This window comes from Corythoichthys intestinalis, chromosome 22, assembly GCF_030265065.1.
Source record: "Corythoichthys intestinalis isolate RoL2023-P3 chromosome 22, ASM3026506v1, whole genome shotgun sequence".
Lineage (NCBI taxonomy): Eukaryota > Metazoa > Chordata > Actinopteri > Syngnathiformes > Syngnathidae > Corythoichthys > Corythoichthys intestinalis.
The window spans coordinates 6,093,031-6,107,081 of record NC_080416.1 but is presented as its reverse complement, the minus strand read 5'-3'; the positions used below and the strand labels follow the sequence as shown (position 1 = coordinate 6,107,081).

The 14,051-nt window shown below is 41.0% G+C and overlaps 2 protein-coding genes across 2 annotated transcripts; both read left to right on the top strand.

Moving 5' to 3' along the window:
* Positions 1–7: 7 nt before the first annotated feature.
* LOC130910961 (class I histocompatibility antigen, F10 alpha chain-like) lies at positions 8–6,614 on the top strand. Its single transcript, XM_057828633.1, has 7 exons — positions 8–65; positions 3,338–3,604; positions 3,715–3,993; positions 5,932–6,231; positions 6,294–6,392; positions 6,469–6,486; positions 6,577–6,614. Exons 1-7 carry the CDS (start codon positions 8–10, stop codon positions 6,612–6,614), a joined length of 1,059 nt encoding a protein of 352 aa, XP_057684616.1.
* Positions 6,615–6,723: 109 nt separating this feature from the next.
* LOC130910473 (class I histocompatibility antigen, F10 alpha chain-like) lies at positions 6,724–13,845 on the top strand. The gene is made up of 6 exons (XM_057827820.1): positions 6,724–9,893; positions 9,997–10,081; positions 10,987–11,253; positions 11,334–11,499; positions 11,573–11,612; positions 13,704–13,845. Exons 1-5 carry the CDS (start codon positions 9,873–9,875, stop codon positions 11,604–11,606), a joined length of 573 nt encoding a protein of 190 aa, XP_057683803.1. The 5' UTR covers positions 6,724–9,872; the 3' UTR covers positions 11,607–11,612; positions 13,704–13,845.
* Positions 13,846–14,051: the final 206 nt, after the last annotated feature.

The window sequence follows — 14,051 nt, the reverse complement described above, 5'->3', positions numbered from 1 at the left end:
GCGCAAGATGAAGGAGTTGGTGGCACTTTTACTTGTGGCTGTGCAAATTCAAAACGTCAAGCCCGGTAAGTCCATTTCCTCATCATGTTCATTGTTCGACTGTGACGCACCCCTGGTGGCCGAAAAGTTTCATTGCATGTAATTGACTTTTCCTATGTATAAAAGTTGTAAAGCAAAAAAACTGCAACAAAAATGAATGGAATGAACAAAAAAATATATTTTTATAATGGGTCAAAATTATTTTTCGAACAGATCATGTGACTAGCAACTTAGACGTTCATTTGCTTTTCATATAGGCTAATTTTCAAAAAAAAAATTAGGGGAGGGCAATTTTTTCAAATGATTTTTGTAATTGAAAATATTTTGTTTGATTGACGCATTATTTGGGGGGATTAAATGATTTAGACACAAATGACTTACCAATAATATGGCCCCAAACACAAAAAGGATTGCTTCAATCAAAGAAACCTTTTTCAATGAAAAATTAAGTGTTCAAATGCAAATTTTCATCACGTGCCGCGGTGAATTTGTTTAATATCATGACGATTAAGATTTTTTTCCAAAACATTTATTTTTTTCTAAGAACTTTAACCTTTGCAAAGTTTGCATCATGCCTGCGAACATTTGATTTTACTGGAATAAAAGTAAATAAATAAAAAGAGAAATCAGCAATAAATGGTCAATTTTTAGTGAGGCGTGCTGCAAGATGGTCCCCCTGATTCTCAAGTCTGTCTTCACCTACACAGTAATAAGAAAAAAATGAGATCTAGGAAATGACGCATTGTAACTTACATTGTACAGTTGAGTAAATGTCTTACTCTGTTCATTGCAGACAAATCTCTCTCACAGTTCACTTTTGAGATGGGCACTGTCAACGCAATGGCCGACAGTTGCCGTCAGCGGCACTCCTCATTCATCAGTCTGTGATGCCATTTTTGACATCATGACATCTGACTTGGTCCATATTCTGAAACATTCAATGTTTCACCCATTTGGATTTAAATATGTCTAATTTACATTAGTCAATCCGACTTCAGTTCAAACTGAAGTCTTTGCTGGAGTTACTTTTCGGATTGTTAGTGCAAATTCATATAATGATTTTTTTTCAATGAGATGAAAAATACTTCTTTCAATGTAAATACGCCATCTGTCTTGTAATTTTTTGTATAAGGAATATGCCAGGTTATAGACAATAATAATAATGTCTATAGTTTATAGACAATTAACCTTTTTCAACACCAGAAATTATGGTAAAATAATACAATTATGAATTTATGATGAATAAATATAATAGGTGCAGGATTCTTAACACTCACCTTGATTTGTGTGGTACAGCCATGACTTGAACTTTGCCATTTCTGTCCATGTTGGGTTCCAGCTAGATTCTCTGTTTGCTATTTTGCTTAGTTGAGTTCTCCGACGCTGAACTGTGCGCTTTCCTGATCTGCGTCTCCAGCTGTGATCTTGCCTCATTTGAAAACGTTGTATAAACATTAAAATACACCGCTTGCCATAACCATTTGGTTCTTTCTCCTCCTCAGAACGTGTGAGCTAATACCTTCGGAACCGGGGAGCGTGTGCCTGATGTTCTGAAATATTTAATTAGCTTCAGACGCTAATTTAATATTTAGAAACGTGACGGTCTCGATCACCACAACAATAATGGTCATTTTGTTAACGGACCCTCGTATTGAGGAACTTTTGTGTTTCCAAAATACTGTACTTCGAAATCCTCATCTGAAATTACAACGAGTGACGTTAGCTCCGTGCAAATGTTATGCTAGGAGGCGACGATTCGGGTCAAAGACACGCCATAAAGAACTTACGTCAATGTCAATATTAAGGTTGTTTTTACAGTATAAGCCAGAGGTAAATTCATTTACTTCAAATTAGGGTTGTTCTGATCATGTTTTTTTTTTGCTCCCGATCCGATCCTGATCGTTTTAGTTCGAGTAGCTGTCGATCCCAATATTTCCCAATCCGGTTGATTTATTTTATTTTTTATTTTTTTGCTCCCGATTCGATTCCAATCATTCCCGATAATTTTTCCCGATCGTATACATTTTGGCAATGCCTTAAGAAAAAAATGAATAAAACTCGGCTGAATATTTACATTCAACATACAGTATGTAAGTACTGTATTTGTTTATTATGACAATAAATCCTCAAGATGGCATTTACATTATTAACATTCTTTCTGTGAGAGGGATCCACGGATAGAAAGACTTGTAATTCTTAAAGGTTAATGTGACTTTGTATATTGTGACTAAATATTGCCATCTAGTGTATTTGTTGAGCTTTCAGTAAATGATACTGTAGCCATTTAACTGTTCTGCCCAAATGCATGATGGGAAGTGCAACCATGACTGTGCGTAGTGGCACCAATTGATATATCTTCTCTGCGTTGGGAAGTAACATAGGGTGTAAAGGAAAAAAATCAACCACTACTAGTTCTTCCCCACACTGCTTCCCACGATATTTCTAATTGTTGAGAGAGGGATTTTAAGGCTTTAGCCAATTAAAAAGAGGCTCCAAAGACAGCCAAAATTCTCTCTACTCATTTTACGCTGCCTGTTAGCTCTATATATAGGTAAAACGGCGCCATTATTGATTGAACGTGACAATGCGTGAGTGGGTCGTGCAGAGCATGCGTTAATTGCGTTAAATATTTTAACGTTAAGCCAAAACTAAAGACTCTGGATGAATGTAAGGCATTTAGTCTGTAACGTTAAATACAATTACAAAACGATTTAAATAAAAAAAATATATATATTTAAAAAAGGCATGTCCGATATTTTTTTGCCGATTCCGATACTTTGAAAATGACGTGATCGGACCCGATATGCCGATCGATCGGGACATTTTTACTTCAAATGCCTTTCTGTGGGTTTTTCTTCCCATTTCGATTGCCGTGCCGACATACTCCAGGCGCAAATCTTCAATAGGAGAACTGATGCGCTTTTCAAAATAAAGCGTGTAAAGGAACAATTTGTATTTGTCGTGCTATTTCAGACGACTTATGGCAAATAGTACGTAAAAATGATCTTATATTCATTTAGACATCATGTTGAATAATACGAATTGATAATTAGAATGAATTTTACAACAACAACAACAACTCATCTGCAAGGTGTGGCGGCTTTTATTTTGGTGTGGCGCGGTGCCACAATTATTAATATGTAGGGGAAAGCCTGCTGTTGTTTTTTTAAATGAAAGGCTACATGAATGATGAGAAAAACGCTAAAATGTTTTCAAGTGTTGCTGTGTTCCAATCTTTTTTAATTAGTAGAAGATTTTGGGATATCAGATTAACAAATGTTTTTGCTTTTTCTTTCAGTGATTCACACGCTTAAGTATATCAATACAGCGTCGTCTCATATTCCAAACTTCCCAGAGTACTTGGAGGTGGGTTATGTTGACGGCGTTCAGATTAGCCACTACGACAGCAAGAGCAGGAAATTACGACCCAAACAGGAGTGGATGAACAAAATCGCAGCCGAGGATCCGCACTACTGGGAGAGATGCACACAGATCAATATTGGAAATCAGCAGAGCTTCAAAGTCCGCATTGAAACTGCGAAAGAGCGCTTCAACCAAACTGGAGGTTTGTTTCCGTCCAACTTTGGAGCATTTCAAGACATTACATGCGCCGGTCAGCTTTTTCAGCAGACGTTGGCTTATCTCTGGATACGCCGTCACATGCCTTTCTCTCAGGTGTTCACATGTTCCAGGTTATGTATGGCTGCGAATGGGATGATGAGACCGGCGAGGTGGACGGTTGGCAACACTACGCTTACAACGGAGAAGACTTTATATCGCTTGATTTGAAGGGACTGAGGTGGATCGCGGTCAAGCCGCAGGCTGTCTCCACCAAACACAAGTGGGACCAACAGGACAGTTATAATCAATTCTTGAATTATTACTACACTGATGAATGTCCTTCTTACTTGAAGAAGCACGCTCGCAATGGGAGGGACTTCCTCATGAGAAGAGGTACAATCTTTGCACACCGCCGCCTCCTACAGGAAGTAGACATCCTTTCCCTGTTCTCCCTTTCCCTTCTCACTCATTTCTCCCTTTCTTCCCTTCATCTTTTGTCCTCACACATTCTCTGTCATCATCCATCTTTTATCCTCTCATGCTTTCTGTTCATCTTTTCTCTCTGACATTTTCATTTCTTCCCAATATCTGTTGTCCTCTCACACATTGTGTTTTTTCTTCTCGCCATACTTTTTCTTTCATTTGACTCTTGAGCTCTTCATTTTTTTGACTCCCACAGTCTTTCTAAATTTTTGCTCCCATATTTTTCCTGTCTCAACATCTTTTGTTCTTTCTGTCTTTGGTCCTTTCACACATTTTGTCTTAGTTATGTCGATGTTTTGTCCTTCAATCTTCATTTGTGCTTGACCACATTCCCTTCATCTTTGCTTCTCTTGTATATTGGCTCATCTATGCATCCTTTTTATCTCTGCTCTTTACGTATTTTCCCTCTTACAATTTAGGTGTTGTTTCGTCTTTCCATCTTCCCTGTCCCTCATTCTCCTCACCAGGGCCGGCCCAGGCCATTTGGGGGCCCTAAGCAAAATAATGCAAAGGGGCCCATATTTTTGGCCCACCATTTCGTCACGGTGTACTGTGAAACCCATACATGCAATCCAACCCATACGTCCATATTTTGTATATTAATCAGATTTTGTTGCACTGCATACTTCAAACTTCTCACCCCAAATAATTGTCAGTACTTACAGTAGATAGCGCCAAACCTTTTTCTAAAAGAGGAAAGAAAGAAGTTAAGGAAGAACTTTTATTTTTCTAAGCTTGTAATCAACTATCAAAACTCACAAAAGTCAAATAAAGCAAACTGTAGTAAACAAAATAGAATACAGTGGTACCTCTACATACGATCGCTTCGACACACTTTTCGACATCCGACGTAAAATTTGACTCGCCATTTGTTTCTACATCCGACGACATGCTCGAAATACGACGACAATGGCAGCACCGCAGACGAATGCACGGCGGATTTTCTTGTGTGACAAATCAACACTGGTATCAGAAAAGGTTGGTACAGGTGGTGAAACAAGGAAAAAGTTGACGCTTACCTTCTAAATGAAGATGCAAATGACAGAAAAATATGAGCGTAGGGTGGGCATCCGTGAAACGGCTCAACAATACATCTCCACGGTCCTCCTCCGACCATCGTTCGCCAGTCTTTATAAGTTAAGCTGACAATTCTTATTGTGGTAACATCTCCAGAGAAATCGCCAACTTCGCCACGTTTTTATCATTTATTTCACAACTTATTCAAAACAAAAACACCTTCTGTCTGCCGCAATTGACGGTGTTCTCAAGAAAACATTCAAAGTGAAAGTGAAACTCAAGCTCACCGGTCTGTCTCTGGCACGTCAGCCCCGCGGTGCGTTCAGGGTCAGCAAAAAACGTCCGCCACATTAGAACCCGATTCGTTACATTAATACAGGAATAATAATAATTATTATTATTATTATTCCGATTTTGATTTATAATTTTTTTTTTTTTGCTATGTGTAATTGCCATTTGTAATAGTACCAGCAGTATTTTTTAAGGATTTAGTGAAGGTTTTTGGGCTGTGGAACGAATTAATGGAATTATAATGTATTCCTATGGGAAAATCCTGCTCGACAAACGACCATTTCGACTTACAAACAAGGTCCTGGAACGGATTAACTTCGTATGTAGAGGAACCACTGTATAAACTAAACAATTGCCAGATTGGGGGCCCCCTAGTGGTCAGGGGCCCCAAGCAGCTGCATAGTCTGCGTATAGGCTGGGCCGGCCCTGCTCCTCACACACTTTCAGTCTTTTCTCCTAAATTATTCTCTGCATTTTTCGTCCTTTCATCTCCCATCTTTTTTAACGTTGTCTCCATTTTGTCCCTCTCGCACGTGGCAGAGCTCCCGAGGATCTCCCTACTGCAGAAGACGTCGTGGTCGCCGGTGACCTGCCACGCCACGGGTTTTTACCCCAGGGAGGCCGACCTGTTTTGGAAGAAGGACGGCGAGGAGCTCTTTGAGGACGTGGAGATGGGCGACACCCTCCCCAATCACGACGGGACCTTCCAGACCACCGCCGACCTCAAAACGGTGGACGCCCGCGCCAAATACGAGTGCGTCTTCCAGCTGGCCGGTGTCCCGGAAGACGTTATCGTCCCGCTGGATTTCGCGAAGATCCTGAGCAACGAGCGCATTAAAGGTGAGTTGCACGCTTCAATCCTCGTCAAATGAAGACTACATCATTTCTGTTGCTTTGTGCAGTGGAAGAAAGGATGAAGACGGCGCTGGCCGTCAGCATCCCGTTGGCGCTCATAGCCCTCGCAATCGTCATTGTCGTCGCTGTCGTCAAATTCAGAAAAGGTGATGAACATTTGCTCCGTCAGCTTTTTTTTAATACACTGGCGATGCCAACTTAGCTTGCGTCTTTTGATTGCAGCCAAATACACTCCAGCTGGTAAGTCAAAGTCTTTTCCTTGGAGGTAAACACAGCCAAGGCGGAGGTCTGATGTCCACTAAATCTTTCCATTTCTTTGCCTTTTGGCAGCCAATTCTGACCAATCTTCCTCCGAGAGCGCCCTTTAGCCGAGCTCGCTCCCGAGTGAGACGCCTTCACACGGTAAGTCCGACACGCTCACTGAGTTCTTCTTTGAAAGCGGAGTCAATATTTCTTCTGCTTTTTCCTGCAGGTATTGGAAGATGATCGTGATGTTCGAACACAAGCGCAAAAAGACTGGTTTTCTTGTCCAATTGGGCCATTTGTGTCATGGGTACTTTTGTGGTTGATTTGGTGTGTTTTAAGATCAAATTGATGTATCAATTATAATGATATGTTGTAAGCCTTAGGGCAGAGGCACCCTACTTCTTAGGTTGTGGGAGCCATTCTGTTGGCCAGGTTGCAGGGACAAAGACGTTTCTTGGATGGATGTATATAAATGTTGGGGAAATTGTACATGTTAATTGATGTTTCCTCATACATTAATTCCAGATGAAAACGTTCCAATGATCTTTGTATGTGGCACAGTTCTTGTACTTTTGAACTGACTGTATGTAAGGGCCTAGGTTTGCTTAGGGATGGTAGGGACATAACCAGTGTTGGGAAAGTTCATTTTCTACATGAACTAGTTCAAATTGCAGTTCACAAATTTTAAAATGAACTGTTCAGTTCGTAGTTCATAATTCAAAATTTTGAACTAAAGTTCATGGTTCCAAAAAATGAACTGTTGAAGTTCAGTTCTTTTTGTTCGCCAAAAATTGTTGCAAGCTATTATTGGCAGTCTCCATATAGAACCACAGACAGCAATTCATGTATCCTTTTAAACACTGAAACTATGTGTCGGATTCATCTTCATATTCAATTTCAAATCCTTGTATAACCAGGGTTTACACTAGCAGTGAGGGGGCAGCCCTCAGATTACTGGGATTTCCATGATGCTTTGCTGCCACTCAGTCCGTCCACACATTAGCAGCTCTACAGCTTTTATCTACAGTATATTTTCATAAGCATAAGCAAAACCTTGCTGTTTAAATGAATCTGGTATGCTGTTAGCGGTATTTGGGTGGCAGAGGTACTGCTCTGGCCAACCGTTGCAGTCTCTTTCTTAATCGCACATGCTCGCAGTCGCAGATACCTAGCAAGGCTTGTCGCATGCTTTATTTCGATGTGCCGTTTAAGGTTGGCTAAAGACGTTACCGACGTACGGACGGTCTTCTTCAATCCAGGTGGACAAAGTTTACAAGTGAACGTTATATTTTAGCCATCCGACGTATGACGTATTTGCTTAAACCAGGGGTGTCCAAACTTTTTGCAAAGAGGGACAGATTTGGTGAGGTAAAAATGTGGGGGGCCGACCTTGGCTGACGTCCTTTACGGAGAACAATATATTTAAGCAAATTTTAGCAAGCCATTCAGTGTGTCACATTTACTTTATTATTTTTTTAAATTGAATAATTTCAACAATCTTACAACTAGCCTTTGTGGCGTTCTCTTGCGACTTTCGGCCTCTTGCGAAATACTGATGCTGTGAAATTAAACTGGCTCCAAGTTGCTTCAATTTCTCGCTGCGAATCTTCCCTGTAATCTTGCCGTACATGTCAGCGTGTCTTGTTTGGTAATATCGGCTAACATTGAAATCTTTAAAAACAGTGACTGTCTCTTTGCAAATGAGGCAGACACAGTTGTTCCGTATTTTAGTGATGAAATAGTCCAATTTCCACCTATCCTTGAAGCGTCGGCCGTCACAGTCAACTTTCTTTTTTTTGTTGATTGTCACCATTTTAGAAAATGGAAGTAATAGGTCACACGGGGTAATGTTGCTTAGCCCTTCAATACCTGCAACACGAAGCAATTATCAGAGAATCCCAAAATTTGAAAAATAAGGTCCTAATGAAACTATTTTTTCAAATTTGTAAAAAGAAAAGTCAAAATGAATATGTGTAATAAGCGCTCTAATATTCATAACCCATGCTAAGTCATGTTTTTTTTCTCATAGAACCTGCAAATGCATGTGTTGAGTTGCATCCATCATTTTTGTTTGTTTTCAAAAAGAAATGTCAAAATTCTAAATTAGTCTCAAAATAAGGAAATTTTAGGTGTATCAAATGTGATACATTTGGCAATAAAGGGTTAAAGTGCTGCTGCCTTTTAGTGGGTAAATGAGGAGCAGCATTTCGTGTGTAAGCTACTTCATATGCTGGTTGCAGTACTGCTGACCAATTTATTAAGTCTGTGTGCGGGCCAGTCGTTATTGATTTTACGACAGAGGCTGGGGGCCGGATGAAATTTGACCACGGGCCGCATTTGGCCCCCGGGCCGGACTTTGGACATGTCTGGCTTAAACAATACGGCCGTGACAGGCAGCTTGGGTTGCCAGGTTGGACAGTTTTCTGCTATTAAGGTTAATTTTTTTTATTGTGTGTTTTTAGCCTATGGCTTTATATGCAGTTTTGTTGGTAAGGCTCTAAATGTGATGAACTCATGAACGAAGTTATGAGCACTGCTCACAACTGCTAGAATGAGCGCGTTCACAGTCAGTAACGTTCATGAGACAGAAATATGATGCGTTCAATTCACGTTCGCCCAAAATGTGAACGTGTTCATGAACGATCGTTCATTAAACGCGTTCATGCACAACACTGGCTCCTACCCCTGATCGAATAAAGGAGTAGCAGTGTTCAGAAGAAGCTGATCTAGCTGAGCACTTTGAGCTGTACATCTGGTGCCAGCTTCTCTCCAGAAAGACCAAACATAACTCCAAGTCTGTATTTCTTATTGGATGAGATAAATCTAAGTTGGTTGGGGGCTCGGCGAACTTCTCTGGACTCTTGAGAGGAAAAACAGCTGTTATAACAGGAGACTAAATATGAACACAACACAAACCGCAATAAGGCCTGCACAATATATTGTTTGAAGATCACATTCGCGTTGTGTCCATGCGCATTAGTCCCACGCAAACTTTTGTTTTGCTTCATAAAAGCAGGGAGCTTTTATGCTTTTACACAGGACAAATCTTGTTGCGCGGAGTTGTCTTCATTTTCCACATAGTCGAGGGCTTTTGTGACCAGCCATTCGAAGGCGGTGACATTTTTGAGGTTGTGACGCTCTTTAGTCAGACCCTTGGCCACGCCGGTCACGTCGTACGTTACGTTGGGACGATCCCACACGGACAGCTTCAAGCTGGGACGCTTGGTGGAAATACTGGTGTCCACTGAAGATGGCTGCGGCTCCAAAGGAAGCACAGGTAACTTGACAGGATCTGTCTGCGGGATTTTCACCAGAAGTCTCCTCGGCGTGTCGCGCTTGTCGAACAACATTGACGTGTTTTGCTTTTTGGCCACTGGAGAATGCAGTTCTGCCGGTCGGAGGTGGGAAAGATTGCTGGGAAATTCTCTGACACATTTACTTTGTTTATTGCCATTGACGGCCGTGTGTGTCGATTCTGTTGATGCCAATGTACTTGGATTTCAGACTGAAAAGGAGGCAAAAATGTGCAGGATGAAAGAGTTGGTGGCACTTTTGCTTGTGGCTGTGCAAATTCAAAACGTCAAGCCCGGTAAGTTCATTTCCTCATCTTGTCCGACTATGACGCAAGTGGAAGAATTCAAGCTCGGAAGTCCTGTTTTTTGATTTATTGTTTATCTCGTTCATGTACAATGTGCCCCTATGATTTTGAAATAGGCAAGGCTTGTTAAAATACCTGCAAATTAGGGGTGGGAACCTTCTGATATGATTTGTGTTACAAGGTTCACGATCTCACGATATGGCGATACGACAATTGTTGATACACGGGTTAGGAAATCAATCGACTATTTTCTGTTACAAAAACATGCAATTTGGAAGTGGAAAAATTGTATGTTTTAGCTCTTTCTTAAGTGCAACATTTCTGTAAATAAGTACAGTAACACTAGATTATTGCAGCAAACTAATGAGTGTCTTTCTGAACTCATGACCTGCCATTGACAACAATAGACGTCCAATTCCTTTTTGACTGGGAGGGGCGAATGAACGTTCGTTCATTCGCCCCTCCCAGTCAAAAGGAATTGAACGTCTAGCACCGTCAATGGAAGCCGTGAGTTCACATAAACACTATTTGAGTAGAAAATGTTGGTATTTTGCATCGACGCAAAATTCATACAAAATTTAGGTGTGCCGTGTCAACGCAGGCGGCGCGTATTTTCAAAACTCATCTCACACAATGGACCAATTTCTCTTCCAAATTTGAAGGAATAAAACACACAATGCACCTCGTTTCATTGAGTAGTTTTATTACTTTTCTAGATGTTTGCTTGTAAATTGATGTCAATTTTTTTAGACACGACACTGTTGTTTTTGAAATGAAAGGCTACATAAATGATGAGTTTGATGAAAGTGTTTTCTGGTGTCGCTGTGTTCCAATCTTTTTAAATGGGATGAGTGGAAGATTTTAAGATGAACAAATGTTTTTGCTTTTTCTTTCAGTGATCCACACGCTGAAGTATATTGAGACTGCGTCGTCACAAATTCCAAACTTCCCCGAGTTCTTGAGTGTCGGTTATGTTGACGGTGTTCAGATTGTTCACTACGACAGCAAGAGCAGGAAATTAAGACCCAAACAGGACTGGATGAAGAAAATCACAGCCGAGGATCCAACCTACTGGGAGAGAAACAGAGAGCTCCTTATTCATTCAGAGCAGGTCAACAAAGTCAGCCTTGAAACTGCTAAAGAGCGCTTCAACCGAACTGGAGGTTTGTTGCCGTCCAACTTTGGGGCATTTCAAGACATTTCAGAAAGGCACGTGACGGTGTGTCACGTGCCTTTCTCTCAGTTGTTAACATGGTTCAGGTGATGTATGGCTGCGAATGGGACGATGAGACCGGCGAGGTGGACGGTTGGGAACACCACGCTTACGACGGAGAAGACTTTATATCGTTTGATTTGAAGGGACTGAGGTGGATCGCGGTCAAGCCACAAGCTGTCGTCACCAAACACAAGTAGGACCAATATTACCATGACATTCAATACTCCAAGTATTACTACACTGAGGAATGTCCTTCTTACTTGAAGAAGCACGTTCGCAATGGGAGGGACTTCCTCATGAGAACAGGTACAATCTTTGCACACCGCCTCCTCCTACAGGAAGTTGGCTCCCAAGACACCCTTTCCTTGTTTAACCCTTTCCCTTCTCCACCTCTTCCTTCTCTTCCCTCCATCTTTTGTCAGTAGCGCCTCCAGAAATTTTTCATAGGGGTGGCCAGATGGGGCCACTCAAAATCTTGGGGTGGCCAAAACTAAAAGCCATAATTTCAGGTTTTTATTATATTATTGCAGTAAAAAGTTCAGGGGGAAAACTATAAGAAAGACTTAAGGACACGGCTACTGATATACTTTGGTATATTATGTAACATTTGATGTTACTAATACGGCTGTCAAAATTATCGCGTTAACGGGCGGTAATTATTTTTTTTAATTAATCACGTTAAAATATTTGACGCAATTAACGCACATGCCCCGCTCAAACATTAAAATGACAGCACAGTGAAATGTGTACTTGTGTTTTTCGGAGTTTTGTCGCCCTCTGCTGGCGCTTGGGTGCAACTGATTTTATAGGCTTCAGCACCCATGAGCATTGTGTAAGTAATTATTAGCATTAACAATGGCGGGCTACCAGTTTATTTTTTGATTGAAAATTTTACAAATTTTATTATCTTTTAAGGATTACAAGTCTTTCTATCCATGGATCGCTTTAACAGAATGTTAATAATGGTAATGCCATCTTGTTGATTTATTGTTATAACAAACAAATACAGTACTTATGTACCATATGTTGAATGTGTATATCCATCTTGTGTCTCATCTTTCCATTCCAACAATAATTTACAGAAAAATATGGCATATTTTATAGATGGTTTGAATTGCGATTAATTACGATTAATTAATTTTTAAGCTGTAATTAACTCGATTAAAAATTTTAATTGTTTGACACTCCTAGTTACTAATGATTTAATGTGCATAGTCCATAACTGTCCAGTCAACATTTTGAGTTCCACAACAATTTTGTTTTATTGGGTTATGTATATATTAGGCAGAAGGTGTACATTTAACAAAACAAAATAATTACTGGGAAAAAACAGGTGCTAGCAGATTTGAATTTGGGATGAAATGCATAATTGATGCTACAACAATCTACGATTTAGTGGCAAGCGGGGTGGCCAGTGGGGTGGCCAACAAATTTATAGGGGTGGCCGTGGTCACCCCTGGCCACCCCCTGGGGGCGCCACTGTCTTTTGTCCTCTCACACATTCTCTCATTGTCCATCTTTTGTCCTCATGCTTTCCATTCATCTTTTCTCTCCCACATTCTCATTTCTTCCCAATATCTTTTGTCCTCTCATTGTGTTTTTTCCTCTCACACGTTCCTTTTCTCCGGTCCTCATCTATCATCACACACGTTCTTTTCATTGTTGGTCCTCTCACGTGTTTTCTCCATATTTTTTCTTTCATTTGACTTTTGAGTCCTTCATTTTTTTTTTTTTTCCTCAGTCTTTCTAAAGTTTTGCTCCCATGTTTAAACCATCTTTTTCCTGTCTCAACATCTTTTGTTCTTTCCGTTTTCGGTCCTTTCACACATTTTGTCTTGGTTATGTATATGTTTTGTCCTTCAATCTTCGTTTGTCCTCTCACACATTCCCTACGTGTTTGCTTCTCTTGTAGATTGTCTCAACCATGCATCCTTTTTATCTTTGCCCCTGACATATTTGCCCTCTCACACTTTAGTTGTTGTTCCTTCTTTTCCTGTCCCTCTTTCTCCTCACACACTTTCACCATCTTTTGTCCTAAAATATTCTCTGTGTATGAGCCATATTCCTGATTTGTGTTATTATTTTTAATTTTACCCCTTACCACTAGGGGCTGTAATTCATGTCTGTCCACTGACCGGATTCAGTTCAGCCCCGGTACGCTTAAAATGACAGCTAATTATTTCGCAAGTGTTGCTCGTTAGGAGGGCAAAACTGTTTTTGACTGTGGCTTAGTGCATTGTGCTCGAAAGGAAGGTACTCATTTTGTTTGTTCCGTTGTAAATACGTTTTGGTTTGTTACTTTCTGCACTGGGCGCACGTCATCACAAACTCCTAACTGTCATCCAATATTAGTCTGAGAATACGGTTTAGTCAGTACACTCTGCATTTTTTGTCCAGAGCTTCCGCGGATCTCCCTGCTGCAGAAGACGTCGCGGTCGCCGGTGACCTGCCATGCCACGGGTTTCTACCCCAGGGAGGCCGTCCTGTTTTGGAAGAAGGACGGCGAGGAGCTCTTTGAGGACGTGGAAATGGGCGAGACCCTCCCCAACCACGACAGGACCTTCCAGACCACCACCGACCTCAAAGTGGTGGACGCCAATGCCAAATACGAGTGTGTCTTCCAGCTAGCCGGCGTCCCGGAGGACGTCGTCGTCCCGCTGGACCACGCGAAGATCCTGAGCAACGAACGCATTGAAGGTGAGTCGCACGCTTCCGTTCTCGTCAAATGAAGACAACATCACCTCT

Excerpts from the sequence above, each read along its gene's own strand:
- LOC130910473 (XM_057827820.1), top strand. The coding sequence starts at position 9,873 with ATGCAGTTCTGCCGGTCGGAG. Across the intron at positions 9,894-9,996 it reads TGCAGTTCTGCCGGTCGGAG|ACTGAAAAGGAGGCAAAAAT; the intron begins GTGGGAAAGATT and ends CTTGGATTTCAG. Across the intron at positions 11,500-11,572 it reads GCTGTCGTCACCAAACACAA|AAGCACGTTCGCAATGGGAG; the intron begins GTAGGACCAATA and ends TCTTACTTGAAG.
- LOC130910961 (XM_057828633.1), top strand. The coding sequence starts at position 8 with ATGAAGGAGTTGGTGGCACTTTTACTTGTGGCTGTGCAAATTCAAAAC. Across the intron at positions 3,605-3,714 it reads GCGCTTCAACCAAACTGGAG|GTGTTCACATGTTCCAGGTT; the intron begins GTTTGTTTCCGT and ends CCTTTCTCTCAG. Across the intron at positions 6,232-6,293 it reads GAGCAACGAGCGCATTAAAG|TGGAAGAAAGGATGAAGACG; the intron begins GTGAGTTGCACG and ends TGCTTTGTGCAG.